This window comes from Molossus molossus, unplaced genomic scaffold, assembly GCF_014108415.1.
Source record: "Molossus molossus isolate mMolMol1 unplaced genomic scaffold, mMolMol1.p scaffold_m16_p_4, whole genome shotgun sequence".
Lineage (NCBI taxonomy): Eukaryota > Metazoa > Chordata > Mammalia > Chiroptera > Molossidae > Molossus > Molossus molossus.
This window is the reverse complement of record NW_023425377.1, coordinates 19,872,041-19,892,185: the sequence shown is the minus strand read 5'-3', so window position 1 is coordinate 19,892,185 and position 20,145 is coordinate 19,872,041. Positions and strand designations below refer to the sequence as shown.

Sequence of the window (20,145 nt, the reverse complement as noted above, 5' to 3'; positions counted from 1 at the left end):
AGAAAAACAAAATGCAAAAGAAAATAATACAATTAGAGGAAAATAAGAGTGTACAGACAAGGCATCTAATTAGTAACCAAAAGTATGGGCAAACAAATATATATTATTAGGTTAAATAAATGTATTGACTGACAGATATATGTAACCTGCATGTAAGCACCACACGGCAAAGACAACTACTCATAAAGGCATTTATAAAACTGAGAAAATTGTTTTATGATTATAAAAGGAAAGAAATAGGTACAATTCTAAATTGACATTAATTCCAAATTATTTTTAAGCCTAACATTTTTTGTTGAAAACATTAAAAACATACAACTGTTGACCATACCTATTTGTACATTTCAGTATTATTTTCTTATCTTACTGTATGACATTCCTCAAGCTCAAAGCTAATAATTTAGCATATTATTTTATTCCAGGATCCACACTGAGCTCAGAAAAGACACAACCCTAACATTTTTTTATCTCAATTTTTAACAGATACTGTACTTTGCCTGCAGCCTCTGATGCCTGAACAGGAAGAACTTCTGAAGTCTCACAGTCACTGGAAGGTTTGGACTCTGGTCTTTTCCGAGTAGCAACTACAGGTTCTGGTTTATTCTCTGGCTTGATACTTTGGTCAACTGACTCAGAATTCTTGGCTGGCTCAGAGTTCCCATCTTCAAGGACGGGGGCTGCTTCAGTTATCACTGGAGCCTCAATATCATCTTTATCCGACATGATTAGTTCATCACCTGGTAAAATAAAAGCCCCCCAAAAATTATATAGGTTTTTCTGGTATAAATTATTTGTTTCAACCTTTTATTTTGAGTTTATCATAGACTCACATGTAGGTTTAAGAAATAATACACAGACATCTAATATACCCGTCACTCTGTTTCCCCCAATGGTGACAATTTGTATAACTATAGTATAATATCATAACCAGGATAGAAACAACTGACTGATCTTCCTCAGATTTCACCAGTTTTATATGCATCAATTTGTGCATGTGTAATTAGTTCTATGAAAATTTATCACATATATAGATTTCTGTGACCATTACCACAGTTAGGATACAGAAACATTCCGTCACGAGGATCCCTTGGGTTATGCTTTTTTAGCCACATTCCACCCGTCTCCCATCTCATAGTAACCACTGATCTGTTCATCTCTATAATTTTTTCATTTCAAGATGTTATATAAATGCAATCATAGACTATGTAACCTTTGGAGATCAACTTTTTTTACTCAGCATAAGACACTCAAGATCCATCCAAGTTGTTGTGTGTATCAGTATCTTCTTTTTACTGCCAAGTAGTAGTATCCCTTGGTATGAATGTATCTGTTTGTTTCACCATTTATCTGTTGGAAAACATCTGAGCTGTTTCCACTTTGGGGCCATTACAAACAAAACAGCTATGAACATTCATGTATAAATTTTATGGGAACATAAGCTTTCATTTCTCTGGAATAAATGACCAAGAATACAATCACTGGTACTTATTTAATTTTATAAAAAACTGTCATACCCTTTTCCAAAATAGCATTCCCACCAGTAATGTATGAGTGATCAAGTTTCTCTGCACTCTTACCAGTATTTGGTGGTATTATATTTTATTTGAGCCATTCTGATAGGTGTGTAATGATATCTCACCATGGATTTAAGTTGCATTTCTCTAAATGCTAAAGGTATTAAATATCTTTTCATGTGCTCATTTGCCATCTGTGTGTCCTTTTCAGTGAAATACCTATTTGTATCTTTTGCTCATTTTCTAATTAATTTTTTTTTTTTTTACTGTTGAGTTTTGAGAGTTCCTTTTATATTCTAGATTCAAGTCTTTGGTCAGATATGTGGTTTTAAATGTTATCTGTTTGTAGCTTATCTTTTTATTGGGTCTTTCACAAAGCAAAACCTTTTCATTTCAATGAGGTACAATTTATTAATTTTTAGTGTCATTTATAGAAATGTTATTACTTATTAATCATTCCCACTATAATTTTTCAGAAAGACTATGAAATTTAAGATATCAGATAGGATTTACATCAGACCAGCTATTGAATAGCAATGTTAACCAATTCAACTCCTCCCAAAAGTATAGTTCTTTGACAACTAAAGCCAAGATACTATTGGTGATTTTACAAAGAGCAGATACTGGTTTGCAGGGAAGAAATAAACATATCTCATGCATACATACACACACACACAAACACACACAATGAGACCTAAGGTATGCACAAGCACAGATTTTGTACCAATATATACCAAGTGCAGAATCAATCCACGCCATAAAAATGTTCCTAATGTTCTAGAAAAGATAGACATATTAACAATTAAGGCAGCTTGGAAGGAGCACTATAATTGAGATATACACAAAATACTAAAAGAACAGAAAGAAGTCTGCTAGAAACAGAGAATAATATTCATGGACAACATTATCTGAAATAAACATAGAATACTGGTCACAAAATGGAATTTTTGAATGCTGAATCCAGCCTCAAGATGTTTTTACTTGGTCTGTACAGTGTTTAAACATTTTTTAATATTAATTGCTAACATCTAAAACTCAAAGTTTGTATACAAATAGGTTTCTAAATTCCCTTGTAAAACTGAAAGATCTCGCAACACCAGGCCCACATTCAACCTGATAACTAGTTCATGTCAAATAGTTGCTCTCCAAAACAACGTGACGGTTTATGTGATCTGATTAGCCCCTATAAGCATCTGGACTTGTAACACCTGCCATAAAGGGCACTCAGGATTTTGACAGATGAAGATGCCAATGAGAGAATTCAAGAGGCCTGAGGTGTGACAGTATGAAATATGAACAGATACCAGCAGTAGTAACTATAGCAGGAAGAATAGTGAGAAGGCATAGGCTAGAAAGGTAGATTTATACAACACCATGGATCCTAGGGCATATGGTTATATGATATACATACATTATACATTTCCAAAACACACAGAAAAAAAAAAATCTATATACAACTACCCATACACATACAAACCAAGTCTGAAATAGTCATTCATTCACTCATTCATTAACTTACAAACATTTGTTGGATACCTACTAGGTACCAAGGTCTGGAGATTGAGAAATAAAGATACAATTTCTGCCCCACTTACTCCAAGGGCCTAATAGGAAAGTATACAGTTCTTGCATAAAATTCAATTAATGTTTTGTATAGTTGAATATATGCTTTTTAAACTATCTTTTTACTCTCTTTATACTCTCTCCAAATTACAACACATAGTACTGTATATTTTAAATATAGCATAGTATATATAGATACATACTACACATAGTATATGTAGTATACATACTACATAAATAATGTATATAATTCTACAAAAGACTGGAAGGACATACTCTAAAATACTAAACACTGGTTATTGCTATTCTTGCATTTGTGCAACAAAGATTTAATAAGCATCTACAATGTGCCAGACATTTGAGCTAGGTGGGAAGAGGTTTTGTGATGCTGGCTGTTATTATTACTTTCATTATTAGATGGCTGTACCATCCCTGTTGGTCAATAGATTCATCATCTATCAGGAAAGGGGGAGAGGAGAATAAATACCAAGTACATGAATTTGCACTATTTAATGTTTTTATAAGTTTTCCATGTATTCTGTACTAAGTGTTTTATTTTCATAATTGTAGACTCAAAGACCTGGATGATTACAAGCAAAACTAAACAGCTAAGCCGTATTTTTTTGTTAAGTAAAAATGTATACACTTAACACACACACACACGTGTGTGTGTGTATATATATACACTTCCCCGCGTTTTCTTGAAGAACTTCCAGCCACACAGTTAGCAGAACGGAAGGAGGTTTAGCTCCGAAACTGAGCGCAGGGGCGGTGGAGCCGGCGCGACTTCCTTCCAGCTCCGCACTGCAGTGCCCGTGGGAAGCGCGGGCGCCCACCTGCGTCTGCCTTCCCCGCCGGTAAAAGGCGGCTAGGAGCACCTGCCGGGCGGGGTTCCCGTAAAGATTACAGGACACGGCGTGGGCGAGCGGCCTGGGACGGAGACCGGCCCAAACCCGCTCCAGGGTAACATCTGCTGTGGGTATTGTCGCGGTGGTTGTTTACATCGCTGCTCTCGATAGTAACAGGCTGTCTCCAGCCGGACAAACATGCGCTCTCCCACGCACAAGAACAAGTCCCAAACGGGAGAGCTACCGTGAACGTGGGCCAAGCTGACAACATCTCGTCCAAGAGTTTTCCCCACACAAACGTAGCGCTTCATAGGGCAAAGCGCTTCTACAGCCTCCGCGTCCAGCGCGAAGTGACCGCCGCCCCCACTTCCTGCCCCACCCCAGCGAACCGGGCCACAGGGGGCAGCTCTGGGACCCCACACCCGACCACCCTCCTCCCAGGAAGCCCCGCACCCAGCCGGATGCTACCCTCACCGCCGCCACAGCCGCCGACGAGCTGCTCCTGCTACCCCGGAAGTACTCCTTCAGCCCGGAGGCGGCCTCGCCTTCCCGAGAGCACTTCCGGGTCAAGCCGCTCCAGCGGGAAGAGGCTTGGTACCACTCGGGTGAGTTAGGGTTCGTTGGGCGTCGCTGCGGGGGGGCCAAGGCTTGGGTTCGAGCGGATGGGTTGGCATAGCACGGGAAGGAAGTTGGGGTTTCCGCCGGTGTTTTTTATTTATTTATTTATTTTTATCCTCACTCGAGGACATCTTTCCATTTTTTTTTGTTCCGATAGAGTGGGAGGGAGAGAGAGTAAGAGAGAGAGAAACGTGGACATGAGAGAGACACATCGAGTGGCTGCCACCCACATGAGCCCAATCGGGCCAGGGACAAACTGCAACCGAGGCACACGCCCTAAGCAGGAACCGAACCCTGGTCTCTCTGGACCGCAGGCCGAGGCTCTAACCGCTGAGCCAAACCGGCCAGGGCTCCAAGGGTTTTTTTAAGGCACAGGAGTTCAGCCATCCTGCACTTACTAAAAGGCAATACCTGCCAGGCACTACCCTGGGTCCTTGGGAGAGAGACACAGGTTTACCAGCCAAGGGTGGCCCTGCTCTCAAGTAGGTGACATTCTAGTGTAGAAGCCCAACAGGAAGCAGGGGAGGGGCTGGGTGAAAAAGAGATTGAGAAGTACAAATTGGTAGTTACAGAACAGCCGATGGGGATGTAAAATACGGCATAGGAAATAGAGTCCATAATACTGGAATAACTATGTATGGTGCCAGGTGGGTACTGAACATATCGGGGGAACATTTTGTAAAGTATGTGATTGACTAACCACTGTGTTGTACACGTGAAACTAATACAAAATAATATAGAATGTATACTGTAATTGAAAAACTACTTTAATAAAAATAAGCAAAACAATTAAAATTATCTAAGATGGTAGTGAGTGCCTTACAGAAAATTAAACAGGATACTGTGATGGAAAGAAGTGAGGAATAAGCCTTATGAAGGTCTGAAGAAGAGCATTAGAGGCAGAAGGAATAGTAAATGGCAAGACCTTCTGGTGGCAATAAACTCAGCAAGGTCACGAAAAAGGAAAAAGGCCACTGTGACTGAAGTAAAAAAGAGGAAGCTGCGTCCAGAGACTTAAACAGGCCAAATCTTGTAGGGTCTATGAGCCAGGACAAGGATTTTGACTTTTATTTGGAAAGCAATGGAAAACAATTGAAGGTTTCTATGCAGAGAAATGACATGCTCTGATTTATGATTTTTAAGTTTACAGCTGACCCCTCATCAGAAAGATGAATCTCCCAATGGTGTGAATGCATGAAACCCAGACTGACAGCCAGAAAGAAAGGCATGAGAGACACCTTCATTGTGCAGTGGTGAAAAACTAAGTCCCAGCTAGGTGAAAGGACTTGGCTTTTCAGAACCCAGGCCTTTCAACTGCATAGAAGGTCTTAAGGATCATGGTTTTAATGTCCATATATATAATTGTCACTTCCTAAAACCCTTCATATAGTTTCCTTTGCTTTTCATGATGCTTCTCTGAATTTAGGGGAATCAGTATCATCTGGGAGCTGTTTAAAAATGCCTGTTCAAAAAAACTGTATAAGTATAAATTAGGTCATTTCCTCTGATTTTTTTTTGTTGTAATGGAAAGTGCATAGAATTTTGGATTTAAGTATGGAATTGTTCAATAAGCTCCTTAACTGTGTCTTAATCTTTAAAATGCTGCTGATAATAATTATAGCAAAAAGTTCTCAAACTTTTTGGTTTTGGGCTCCCTTTACACTTTTACAACTTACTGAGAACGTCAAAGAATTTTTGTTTGTGTTGAATTATAACTATCAATATTTACCATTTTTATATCAAAACAACTTTCAGTGGTTATTAATTTATTTAAAATAATAGACTCATTGCATGTTAACATGAATAGCAGTTTTATGAAGAATATTTTCCAAAACAAAAGGATTATTAAAAGAATGGCATTGTTTCACACTTTTACAAATCTCTTTAATATCTGTCTTAATAGAAGACAGCTAGATTCTCTTGTCTCCTGTGTTCATTCTCTTGTGATCACCATGTAGCCTCTGTAAGATTGCACTATATGGTGTGAGAATGGAAGTGAAAAAGGAAAATAATGTCCTAGTATTATTATGAAAATTGTTTTGAAAAATCATGTTTTAAAAGTCTCAGGGACCCCTCCCCCCAGAGGACCTTCTACCACACTATGAGAATCACCAAATTATAATATTGTTATGAATATCAAAGGAAATATGAACTTGCCCTGGCCAGTGTGTCTCAGTTGGGTGGATGTTGTCCCATGCACTGAAGGGTTGTCTGTTCAATTGCTGGTCAGGGCACATGCCCAGGTTTCAGGCTCAATCCCCAGTAGGGGGAATGCAGGAGGCAGCTGATCCACGTTTCACTCTCACATTGGTGTTTCTCCCTCTCTCCCTCTCCCTCTCTAGAAATCAATAAAAATATTTTTTTAAAAGAAATAGGAACTTGATTTAAAAGTCATTAAAACTATATGCACATTAAAATGCTGATGCCCAGGCCTCACCTTTATAGATACCAAATCACTAAGTCTGAGTGGGGCCAAGAAATCTGCATCTTTAACAAGCACCACAGATTAATTTGATGTAAGTGATCTAAGAATTGCAGTTTGAGAAAACTAGTTATAAATCAAATTCACTCTAGAGTGTTCTGCCCACTAAAATTTTTAAAAAAGCAACAACTGTGTTCTCATGCCTTCAGATCTCTCCATTAACAGTTTCCAGAGTCTGTGAGAGGTTTGTAGCAATTACCTTTCTGACTACCAAGTTGATGAGTGTCTAAATTCAAAATGTTGAATCTAATCTTATGCCAAGGACTAAGGTTTTTAACTGTCATCTGTAAAGCTTATGGACAGATAACTGATAGAAGAAGGAAAGTGATAAGTCTTAGGATCAGGTACTCTTGGTGAGCTAGGGGACTGACATCAAAAGAAATCCTTCTAAAATTAAGAGAACAGAGGTGGGAGTTTAGGTGGAAAGGCTTTTGAATAAGGTAACATTTGATTTGGCTGTTGTTGAGAGGGTCAAATTTTCACAGGAAGATATTGGTGTGGAGGGGCAGGAAATTTCAAGCAAAAGGAACAATTGGAGCCAGAACTTGAGGTGACAGGTTATTTGGAGAGAACAGAGAGTAAAACAAGTGTAGTTAAGGCTCAGCCATGACAAGGGAAGCTGGGAAGATTATTGGATTTAAGCAAAGAAAGGAATGGTCATGATAATCAGCTAAGCATCTAGATAAGTTACATCTGTCACTAATTAGCTGTGCTCTAGATAAGGAAACGGAGACCACTGGAGATCATAGCTAATTAGTGACAGATGTAACTAAAGACCAGCCTTGACTTCTAAATCCATTTATTCCTTTAGCAAGTGATTGTTGCACATGGAGGCATTGCTGGGCTCTGGCTACTTCTGTTCTGCCTCCTGAATCTATTTCTGGAGAATTATGGATGCCAGACTAGAATTTGAAGCTTATCTCATGGGCAATGGAAAATCACCAATAGATTTTGAAATTGCCTTGACTTTTTTGGTTTTGTGTTTAGGACCAATGCTGAGAGGAGCAGTGTTTGAGACACCACAGGGGTATAGTTGGTATAATGTGGTAACCAGGTAAGGTAAAAGGACTATGACCTAGGTTAGGAACATAAGACTTAATTGAAAAATATCTAGGAGGTGGAATAATAACAACAGTAGCATGTATTTGTAATGTACCCACATCAGCTCACCTCACAGGGTAGCTCACAATTACCCTATGAGGTGGTTACTGTTAATAACCTGATTCAATAGATGTGAAAACTAAGGCCTCACAAACCCACAGCTTCACCCAGAGGTAGGCACTCTTAACTCCAGTGCTCCTTACCACCAAGCCATGATGATCCTATAACTTTGATCCTGCAAAACTGGAAGAGTTGTATTGTGTAGCTATGCATATGCTGGACAAGTAGATCTGAGGGTGAAAGTGAGGAGTTCTATTTTAGTTACACTGAGTTTGAGATTCTGGGGGATTTTCAGACTACAGAGAAAGAAATTGGATAAGGAGATTATACATCAAACCTGTAACATCAGTGTTTTTGTCATTTGCATCCAGTAGTTTCAGCCAGTGCTTGTAACAAAAAAAAAAAAAAAAAAGGATAACAAACAATCCTAAGTTTAAAACAAAGCTCCAGTGACTATAGGTGTTTCTCAGTGTACCAGAAAATATGTCAAAGTTTGAGCTGAGTGCCCAAATGCCAGCTAGGAGGTGTGTGTTTGGGAGCATAGGGGCTATTTTAATTAGAAAGTTGGCAGAAAATGGCCCTCAAAATGATTTCTTTTTTAATCTTACTAACCCTTTTATGTTATAGATACCTATAATAATGCTTTAAGTTTGTTCTTTGCAAAGAATAGAGGAGTGCTAACAATCTGCTAACAAAATTGGATCTTCATTTGCTTTTTCTCCTCTTTGCCAATTCAGAATGGCACTTTGACCATATGTGTACCACGGCTGGGGGAACTTCTCCATTTTTCAAGTGTAACAGTACAGGCAGAGAAGAGTGTATGAGCTGTAAATACAGCCTAGAACACATTTCATTATGGAGAATGAAGCATTAATATCCTAGTATACTTGGAACAAAAGCCAATACCATCTGGGCATCAGTGTTTTCTTCCCTTTGAGTTATCCCAGAACTACTTCTGCAAACAGCAGTTTCCTCAGCCAATTGTTGAGCCACGAGAACGGAAATCAGCCACATTACTTCCTTATTTACTTCTGTTGAGAACTGGAACAGAATGCAAATATTTCACAGAAGTTGGCAGGAACAGCAACAAGGCAATCTGTTAGGGATGACAATTTAGGCACTTTTCTTTCTTTAATGATATAACCAATATTCAGAATGATTCTGGTGGGTAAAATCATCTACATATCTGATTATTCATGAGCTTAGAAAAACTTAACGTTTTAGGCACTTTGATTTTCCTTTTTGAACTCTTTCTTCTTAGCCTCCAAATGTCAGCTGCTGCATTGAGAATAGCAGGGATGATATTATGGGAAGTCCCAAAGTTACAAGTGACTTGTATTCCTAAAATTATGAAGTTCTTTCTGTTTTGCATTCACAACACAATTATACTTCTCTTCAGTACTGTCTTCTGTGTGTGTGTGTGGTGTTTTGTTTTTTGTTTGTTTGGTTTTGTTTGGTTTGGGGCTGTTTCTGTCTCCAGGCTAGTTTGTACATTCCTGAGGGTCTGGGTCAGTATCCTAATTCACCTGAGCATCCTTTGCAGCACCCAGGACTTCATCTTGTGCATGATGAGCCCCTGGTTTAGCTAAGCTGTTTTAAAGTCATTACTCCAGAAATGAGTAGAATGGTTTTAGTCAATGTAGCTCTTGTTGCATGTAGCAGAAACCAATTCACACAGACTTAAGTAAAAGGAAATTTAGGATGAGGAGATAAGTCAAGGGTGTCTTGATCCCCAGGTTGATTTGTTCTCTTAACTTTCTTGTCTGCTTCTGTTACCTTGAACGCATACATACCTTTGCCAGTGTTTTCTCTCCCGACTGCTTAATAGCCTCTTACCTCCAAATGGGTTGTGTCTCTTAGTAGCTCAGACTGGAAGTCCTTTGTGTTCAGGATGCCCATGGTATGAGTATGAAGTACTCAGACTCAGCCTGTCTTTACTGACTGGACATAATAAGGATATTGTGTGACCTGTTGCTCTCCTAGCATAAATTAATGTACCAGATTACTTCTGCCACCTTTGACCTAAGAGCAGTTTAAGGGTGTTCATAGTATTTTTCTAGATTCTATCTTACAGGTTTCTCTAACTTTCTAGTAGAAACAATTGGCTCTATCTGTACAGAACAGGACCCTCAAATCTTGACTGCATGGGTGGTTTGTGTACCACACCAGTGCCTAAGGAAAGGACTAGAGATCCATACCGAGGACTTCCTGCTAGCCATAAGCACAGTTGAGTCACTTTTGCTGAACTTAATCTTTTTTTCTCCTTTCTAGCCATTTCTCCACTTCCTTTCTTGTTTACACAGTCTGTATTTTTGTGGTTTTAATTCTGAATAACGTTGAATAAAGATGCTTGTTTCTTTATGGGGGAAAAAATAGTCTTATTGGAACATTCTGTGTCCCTTCTCCATCCCTGTTGTGCTTTCTCTCTGCTTCTCTTTGTATGTGGTCCAAACCTGAGGGCCTCAGCCCCCTACTTCTTCTCTTCCTCAAACAGCCCTAACCCACGGTGTCTCAATTCCTGACTCCAAGGACAGACATTCTAACTAGTTAGTCAGCCAGTGGGTTGGGTTCCTCCTGGGCCTGAGAGGCAGGATTCCAAAAAGAGAAATGTAGGCTAGGTAGCTCACAGCCAAGGTTCTCTACCGCAAACTCAGGACACGTAAAAGCAATGTTAACATTATGATTGGAGTCCAAAGTTAGTTTACAGTGCCTGTTAGATCCATAGTTTTGCAAAATACTTATTTGCAGTGAGAAAAAGAAAAAAATATGAAATTTAAAATTAAAGATTAAATTACACAATGGAATTCTTACCACCCCCTCAGCACCCCCGCCAAGATTTTTAAATGGTTGGTAGTATTCTGAGTAAAAGTGTTTTATTTATCTTAAATAATGGTTTTGCTATAAGGTACAGATTTTAGCACAATATCTGGAAGGACCATCAACAATAATAATAATAACTAGAGCTTATTCAGTGATTACTATTGCCAGGCTCTGTTTTATATATACTGTATCATTCACACCTCGCTGTAGTCCTTTGAGAACACCTACTAGTACTTTCCCTGTTTTAAAGATAAGGTGACTGAGGCACAGAGAGATTGTCATTAACAAAAGTTATATGGCTTGATTAAAATCAGAGCCAGGATTGGAATTCAGGAAATCTGTCTCCAGAGTCTGTACTTTGAACTTCTCTGCTACCCTGCCTTTATCAGAGGCCTGCAATTATGATGTTCCAGGGTAATCTTAATCCAAATGGAATTTGGAAGTGTTCAGTCTGGAGTACCATTAGACAAGGCTGTTGTAGAGGAAATAAGTATATTAGTGGTCTCTGGATGCCAGCCCATGGACCCTCTGCCTCCGAATCACTCAGGGAGCTCATTATAAACCATAAGTTCCAAGCTTTGACCCCAGGGGTTCTTATCCAGTAGGTCTGGGATGGGACCCAGTAATCTATATTTTTAGCAAGTTCTCTAGATAATTGTGATACTCAAACTGGTTTGGAAAATCTGGACTTGATAATCTTTTTTTTTTAGAGAGGGAGATGAAAGGAGAGAGAGATAGAAACATCAATGAGAAAGAAACAATGATTGGCTGCCTCCTGCATGCCCCCTACTAGGGATTGAGCCTGAATCCTGGGCATGTGCCCTGACTGGGAACCGACAGGACCTCTCAGCCCATGGCAGGACGCTCAATCTACTGAGCCACACCGACCAGGCATGGACTTGATAATCTTTTATCCCACCATCATCTTCTAGAACAAGATAGTAAATGAAGACTTGGGGGATTGGTTCAAGGAATTCCTTTAGGCATTATGCCTTTAAGTTCTCTCAAGATTGTTAACATTGTTTCTTTTTGTGTCAGAGACTATAGTAAGTGCTAGTAAGTGCATGTAGGTTTGAATAATAATGATCCCTGCTGCATAACATTCTTCATTAAATATTTATTGAGCATGTGCTAGTTATGAAGTACAGCATTAAAAAAAATAAGAGTCCTGTGTTTACAGGGCTCGTAGGTGAGATGGGGTAGACTCCCTAGCAGCATATTTGAGCCAGGTGAGTAGTGTATTGGTGAGGGCTTCAGGGGTCCAGGAAGAGCCATCCTGTGCCCAGGTTTACGCTCGATCCATGTGGGAGGAAGAGCCAGGCCTTGAAAGGGGGCTCAGGTGGCTGCATGAAGAAGGGATTCCACACAGCAGTAACACTGCCAGGGTACCACTTGTCCCACAGCGTCTCGTGGGGAGACGGTTCGTTCCCCGGAAGCTCCTGCATCTCAGAGCAGGGAGAGTCCATTTCTTCTGTTTCCAGTGTCTTCTACCTTAGCTGCCTTGATTTGGGGGAGGGGCATCACCATCCCACAGATGATCTGTGCCACTCTTAAGCCTCTCAGTTCTGTGGCCTCTTCATCTTGAACAAGTTACCTTTTTTACCCACTTAAATCTCCCTCTCCAATTCCCAGAGTCCACCTCCAATTTTACTGTTAGCCCAGACTGTTTGTTCCCCTCCAGAATCAGGAATCCAACCCGACACTGGCCACCACCTCTCCTTAACACAACTTGTAGCTCTTATTCCTGAGCACCTCCTAACCAGTGATTCGTCTGCTTTTTTCCCTGTCTCCTGTCCCTTTGCCTAAAACATTTATCTTCCATTCTCAGATTCTGTTTATCCCTCAGGTCCTGTTGCACATCTTACTTTCTCAGGGAGGCTTTCTGCAATGAGGTTACTTTGCCATGAGGAATGCTCCAGTAGCACCCTATACTTTTGCTTGGGTAGCATTTAGTACATTTTGTATGTATTTAATTAGTGTCTATGTCCTCTAGCAGACCGAGTTCCATAAAGGCAGAGACAGTGTCTATAGTACAAAAGGTTGTACATAGTAGGTGCTCAATAGATGCTAGTGAATACATGAAAAATGTGTGCCTCTAGTCTAAAATAGTGGTTCTAAACTCAGTGGTGGGCAAGGGTGGGGAGGAAGGAAATGGCAGGATAAGAAATGCAGTGGTATTAGAATAAAGTGGAGTTATGGGGGAGGGTATTCGTTTTGTTTGTTTTGTTTGTTTTTGTGTTTGTTTTCCCTACAAAGAGAGCCTAGCTCAGAGCCTTCAGCATATGGTAGTGTCTCTGAAAGTTAATAACATTGCTTTATTTTTATTGTGTTTATGGGTGCAGTTACTTTTATTCACAGATGTGATACAGACTTTCCTTCTAAAATAAATGTATAAAAGTAGAATAATGAGTTGATTTAAAGAAAAAGCATTAATAATAATAACTTGGTACACGGATATAGAAAAAAAGTTATGGCAGTAGAAGACATGCATAAAATTTGGAAAATGCTAACTTGGATGAAGCCCCAGGAACTCCTCATCAAAGTCCTGGGGAACGCCCGGGCTCAAGTGCTTTGTTTCCTTTACTGTCCTTTTAGTGGGGTTTGGGGAGGAAATGAAAGTAAGCACATGTGTTCAATCTATTACGTATAACAAAGTCTGAAGTTTTTTGTTTTCCTCTAAATAGTCTGTCCTTAAATTTGAAATATATAGAAAAGCACAGAAAAGTATTTTCATCATTCAACCATCCTTTCAAGGGCTAATGAAAATTAAATGACATTTACAGTGTATTGTAATTCAGACTTTGAGGAGTTTAATGGCAAAATACAATGATCCATTGCTTTTTATGCTATATGATCAAGAAGCCTTCATGAAAATATAAAAGGAAGTACATGTCATTTCCAAAACTAATTATTTTGGGACTTTATAAGAAATAAAGCTAGGTGTTTCATCCCATATTTTACAGACATAAGAGATGACATTTTTCTTTGAGAGTCAGTGATTTAAAAGAGGAATCACATTATCAGGACAATGGTATACTCACATAAACTCTTAGATTGGGATACTATTTTACTTTTTATTCATGATATTTTACTCTTCTTTTAAATTTGTTTGGTAATCTATCCCTATAGCTTATATTTGCATTGCTACCAATTAGTCGTTTAAGATGTCAATTTCTCTCTTAGCTAATTTTATAGACTTTGAGCTAGAAATCTGGTATTCTTACAAACTGTTAAATGTACTGTATTTTGTCTCTTGATATTGAAAAAACTATTAAAGGAAAATTATTTATGTTGTCTAACATTCTTGCCCAAGAGTGTTGCAGCCTCCAAAGTCAATATATGTATATTTATGTATATAAAGTAGTATAATTTTCTTTCTAATATTAAAACAGAAAAACTACCTCAACTGTCTGAGTTGAGTTCAAGTACTACTCAGATATTGAACTCCATGGTTATAATTATGATATACTAGTTGACTTACATTATTGATATAACAACAGATGGTAACGGTGCAGGTTGAAATAAAAGATCATTAAGCTAAGTATTTTAGCCTTCACTGGCTCCCTGTTGCATAGAATTTGTCAGAGTGAAATAGAATCATGGCATTTCAGAAGTAGATTATTTATTTTTTCTTTATTGATTTTAGACAGAGAGGAAGAGAGAGAGAGAGAAAGAGAGAACATCGATTGGCCACCTCCTGCATTTGGCCCACAACCTGGGCATGTGCCCGGACCAGGATTGAATCAGCGACCTCTTGGTGCATGTGTCGATGCTCAGCCACTGAGCCATACCGGCCGGGCACTAGAAGAGTCCTTTAAAAATGTCTTATTTAACCTGGCCAGTGTGGCTCAGTAGATTGAGCGTGGTCCCATGGACTGAGGGGTCCTGGTTCGACTCCTGGTCAGGGCACATGCCTGGGTTGCAGGCTCCATCCCCAGTGGGGGGTGTGCAGGAGGCAGCCGATCAATGTTTCTATCTCTCTTCCTCTGTCTCTAAAAAATCAATAAAAACATATTTTAAAAAATAAATAAAATAAAGATGTCTTATTTAGTTCCTTATTTGACAGATAAGAAAATAAGCTTAACTACTTGCCATGGTTGTGCAACCAAGCTTGTAGCAAAGCTAGGACCAGACTCTAGGTCTGCCTTTTCCCAATTCAGTGCTCTTTCTACCATCTCTGTGTGAGATTTTAGGTGGTGGTCTCTCTGTTGTATTCCCTGATGCACCAGTTATTTCATTTCTAGAACATAGAGTTTCACCCCATTATGAGTCTTTGTTGGTTAAACTTTATATCTGGCTTTCTTTAGGTTGGTCTTCGCTCACGTTTTAATACTGAAGACTTCAAATTACATTTTGGATCTACCACTTTTTTGGAAAACTTCAGTACCAAGCAATAAATCACCCACTGTACTCTTGTTATAGCATAGAACCTTTTGAGCTCTACAAATCTAAGCAAGATTAGCTCTCATTTTCCCATGAAGCCACATTGTTACTTATTCACTTTAGTGTTGAGTATTACTATGCCGGCTGCGTTTGTTTTGGAAGATGTAAGCTTCAATCAAATGGACCCACTGGAAGCAAATCATAGTTCTTTCAATGAATCATTTCCACCAAGCTTTGAACTCTCAGCAGGCTCCCCCCACTCAGGTGATGAAATCATCATAGCCAAAGAGGGAGCTAGTGTTTCCATCGAGTGTCTTCTCACAGTCGACCACTATCAAGATGTCCATTGGTACAACTCAAAAGGACAGCAGCTGGATGACAGAGGCAGAGGTAACTATGCCAGGGCATAATTAAATAGGGTTACTCATTTCCTTGGTTTTATAGCATTTTCAACAAGAAATCTCAAAGGTGAGGTACCAGGGTGAATAGTTAAGACCTTTGAAAGACTTGGAGTATTAAACCTATCAAAAAAAGCAAATTACTTATAATTACGTAACCAGAAGAAAGAAAAAATAAGGAGTAGTTGTACATTTTAAAATTTTCCTATGATGACAGTGAGCTATTTTCTCTCCTCTTGGTGGGTTGGTTCCCTTTTTCATTGAAGATGGACTTCATCAGGGCTGTGCCCTGCTCGGCTCCAGGGGACCATGCACCCAGACCATAGTGTGAATAGTATAGTATGGTGGCCTTGTGTGCATACAGTAAGAAGGATTTGGGCTAGACTTAAGTGAATTTGTCATAAAAAAAAAAAAAAAATTGTTCAGAAATGAGTTACTAAAAATGTTAGAGGAAATCCAGTGTGGTGGTGGTTTTTTTTAATGATTATAGATCTGTGCATAAAACTTTAAGTCCTTCTGAGAATTAGAAGGGAATTGAGGAGGAGCTAAAAGTCCTTCTAGCTCCCTTTTTTTTTTCTATTTTATACACTTAATTTGCTTGAAAACAGGAGGGTTGTTTCTCTTACAAATTTTGTATCTTCGTCTTAAAAATCACACAAACATAATAATGTGACCAAGACCTACCTTTTGACAGGTTTTTTATTTGATTTTGCTGTCTGTGGGCCTGTGGACACATCTTAGTCAGAATACTGTTTCCTGAGCTAGTGTTCTATTAGAAAGATTTTTTTGAAGACTACTTGGGTTAAAGCACCTCAAAAAGAAATCACCATGAAAAATCACTGGGACAAAGGTTAAATCTGGGATCCTCACAAGGTACACTTTCAGAAAAGGCCTTATCTTTCTTGCTAGAAAGATAATCTGATCTCTTGGACTATAAAGATACTCGGTTATTCACATTAGAGTGGAACAGAAAAGGAAGCAGGCGCGTTTCCTTCTAAAGTGTGTGCTAAACTTTTACCATCTATAGACTGAGTAACTGGCCACCAAGGGATTGAAGTGTTTGAGTTGTTAGAAAAAACTGTGTGTTTTTAACTAGCTTCTTAAGAATATAGACCTGTTAGATCAGAATCTCTAGAGTGGTACCCAGAATGTGTATTTTGAACATGATTAGGGTTCCACATTTGGACTCACTGATCTAGATTCTTACTTCCTTTGGGCTGTAGGATCCTGACCAAATGCATTTGAGATTTGAATTATTCAGTTAAAGTGATTATTACAGACTGACTGCATAATCAAAGTTTAGGTTAAGTTGATACTAGCCATTTGGAATGCAGTTTTATTTTCCTATTTTGCCTTTACTTTGAAAACCTTTAAACTGACATCTATCACTGATGCTTTCAACAACAACTCTAGAAAACTGTATTAAATTTTATGACTCTTAAGAGAGAGGAGTTTAAAGAGCATGCCAGTCTAGTATAAGGTTCATAAATCTTGAGCTATTATCAGCAAGCAAGCTAGAGAGTTTAGATTGTGGTCGTAGCACAGTGGTTGATGAATGGAGTCTATGTAGGTCATCATACCTTGGATTCATGGGATATCCTTTTCATAGCTCCAAGTTCATAGGACAGAAGCTTGAGGAATAATGGCTATGTTTATAGCTATATATTTTTCTCCTTTTTTTACATTGGTGAATTCATAGCTCTTAAATATAGCTGTAGAATTTTGATGAAAAACATGGGCACAATTCAAAGTGCTTACTAATTTATGTGCTACTATAATAATCCAGAACTATAGAATCCTGGGGATTAAAGAGATCTTGAAGATTAGGATTCAGGTGGTGCTTAAACAGGGACCCAGCCTTCTCTGGGACACCATTTATAGTCATTGGACTCACACCTACAGTCCATTGATCCCACTTTCAAATGACCATCACAGTTAAAGCATAGAGTATGCTGAGAATTTACTGCAAACGTGAGAATTATGCAGGCAGATCCAAGTTATTGAAGGATACTGAATCAAGGTGGGCAGTCAGTATATTTTGCTTTTCATACTCATTTATATTTCTCTATGTGTGTTTCCTGAGTGAAGATACCTTCATATATCGAAGAAAAGTGGGATGTTTTAGGTGAAAAACAGAAGCCCAGGTATCTTAAGGACAACTTTATTCTGTCTTGCCAAACTGCTCATGTACCCTGACTTGTGAGACATATCTTTTGGCTTGTGCTTTAGTTACTCTTGCCAGAAAATCAAGATAATCATCATCTACAAACCTTTTCTAACAAAATTCACATGTGCAAGGCATGCCACGTTAACCTGTTAGTAATTGAACACATTCACATTCATTAAATTGGTAGGGTTTTTTAAAAAATAATTTTATCTATTGTTATGTAAGTTCATTATCAAAAATAAGCAGTTAAGTAAGAAGAAAATAAAAAGTACTCATAACCCATCACCCAGAAATGACCACTGTTTTATATTTCTGAGGCATGTTCTTCTGGTTTATGCAAATGTATAGGTAGAAATTGTGATGTAGACACACATACAGGCACACCTCATTTTATTGCACTTTGCTTTATTGTGTTTCACATACATTGCTTTTTTTTTTTTTTTTTTTTTTTTTTTTTTTTTTTTTTTACAAAGTAAAGGCAAGACCTCTACCAGCAAAATGATTAGGACTTGCTTTATTCCAAGATTCGCTTTATTGAGGTGGTCTGGAACTGAACCCGCAATATCTCTGAGGTATGCCTGTATACACATAAACATTTTTTTAGAGATTAGTTATTTAGCATTATATAGACATACCTGTCTCCCAGAAAGGCTTGTTATGTCTAGCTGTGAAAAGGTAGCTATGATAATCATTACGTCTGGAAGGAAGATCTTGATTCCCTTTAAGTTCCAGGCTATTTAAATTCTGACCCTGGATGTAACAGTCTACCCTTTCTTACATGATTTGAACACATAGCAAAACCTAATAGATGAGTTAAAATACACTCATGAAGAAAAGGAATATTGATAAGCCAGTTAGTGTATTTAGTGGTAATATTCTTTATGCTGTAATTATTTTTTATTTTTGTTGGGTTATCAGGTGGAAAATGGTTGGTTTCTGATAACTTCCTGAATATCACCAACGTAGCCTTTGATGACCGTGGGCTCTATACATGTTTCGTCACCTCTCCAGTCCGTGCCTCCTATTCTGTCACCCTGCGTGTCATCTTCACCTCGGGAGACATGAGTGTCTACTACATGATCGTCTGCCTGATTGCCTTTGCAATCACTCTCATCTTGAATGTCACACGGCTCTGCATGATGAGCAGCCATCTCCGTAAGACCGAAAAGGCCATCAACGAATTCTTCAGAACCGAAGGGGCGGAGAAACTTCAGAAGGCCTTTGAGATTGCCAAACGCATCCCCATCATCACCTCGGCCAAGACTCTGGAGCTCGCCAAGGTCACACAATTTAAGACCATGGAGTTTGCTCGTTACATAGAAGAACTGGCACGAAGCGTCCCTCTCCCACCCCTTATTCTAAACTGCAGGGCCTTTGTTGAGGAGATGTTTGAGGCTGTGCGAATGGATGACCCTGATGACATGGGAGAAAGAATTAAAGAGAGACCTGCCTTGAACGATCAAGGTGCCATCTACATCATTAACCCCGAGATGGGGCGGAGTAATTCACCAGGAGGAGATTCGGATGATGGTTCTCTGAGTGAACAAGGCCAGGAGATAGCAGTTCAGGTTTCTGTTCACCTTCAGTCAGAGACCAAAAGTATTGGAACAGATTCTCAAGACAGCAGTCATTTCAGCCCGCCTGATGATATGGGATCAGCTGACTCGAACTCTAACTGCAGAGATGCGGCATATGAATACTGCCAGCTCTGAGCTCCCCAGCACCCATAAAAACGCTCTCAGAATAGGAACCTGTTTCACACAGGAAATAACATTTTTACCAAAAGATGACGGGTTTCCCCCTTGTTCTAATTAAGCACATCAGAACGTGCATTATTGTGAAAATCTTTGTAAAAATGCAGCATTTTTCCTATCTGATGTTTCTCAGTAAGTTTTCCTCAAGCTCGAGTAGATGATACACATTACGATTGAAAGGAGGCTGAGAGGTGAACATAATGAGGAAAGGACTGCGCTAAGAGTTCCACAGCCCTGGTCGGTTTGGCTCAGCGGTTAGCATGTCAGCCTGCGGTCCAGAGAGGCCCGGGTTCGGTTCCCGCTAAGGGCGTGTATCTCGGTTGCAGTTTGTCTCTGGCCCTGGTTGGGTCTTGCAGGTGGCCCACTCGATGTGTCCCTTTCACGTCGATGTTTCTCTCTCTCCTTCCCTCCCACTCTATCTGAACAAAATATGGAAA

The 20,145-nt window shown here is 39.2% G+C and overlaps 2 protein-coding genes across 3 annotated transcripts in view; one reads left to right on the top strand and one right to left on the bottom strand.

Annotated features, from left to right (window-relative positions):
- Positions 1-4,446, bottom strand: part of FAM114A2 (family with sequence similarity 114 member A2) — a 37,360-nt gene extending 32,914 nt beyond the window's left edge. For both annotated transcript variants that reach the window (XR_004956391.1, XM_036239611.1), the window contains exons 1-2: positions 4,400-4,446; positions 493-737 (exon numbers count right to left, since the gene is read on the bottom strand). Coding sequence is in view for 1 of the 2 variants with exons in the window: in XM_036239611.1 (XP_036095504.1) it covers positions 493-723 (231 nt within the window). In the remaining variant the exon portion in view is untranslated. The remainder of the gene's footprint in view (positions 1-492; positions 738-4,399) is intronic.
- An 18-nt stretch (positions 4,447-4,464) lies between these two features.
- Positions 4,465-20,028, top strand: MFAP3 (microfibril associated protein 3). The gene is made up of 3 exons (XM_036239610.1): positions 4,465-4,530; positions 15,314-15,779; positions 18,873-20,028. Exons 2-3 carry the CDS (start codon positions 15,482-15,484, stop codon positions 19,664-19,666), a joined length of 1,092 nt encoding a protein of 363 aa, XP_036095503.1. The 5' UTR covers positions 4,465-4,530; positions 15,314-15,481; the 3' UTR covers positions 19,667-20,028.
- Positions 20,029-20,145: the final 117 nt, after the last annotated feature.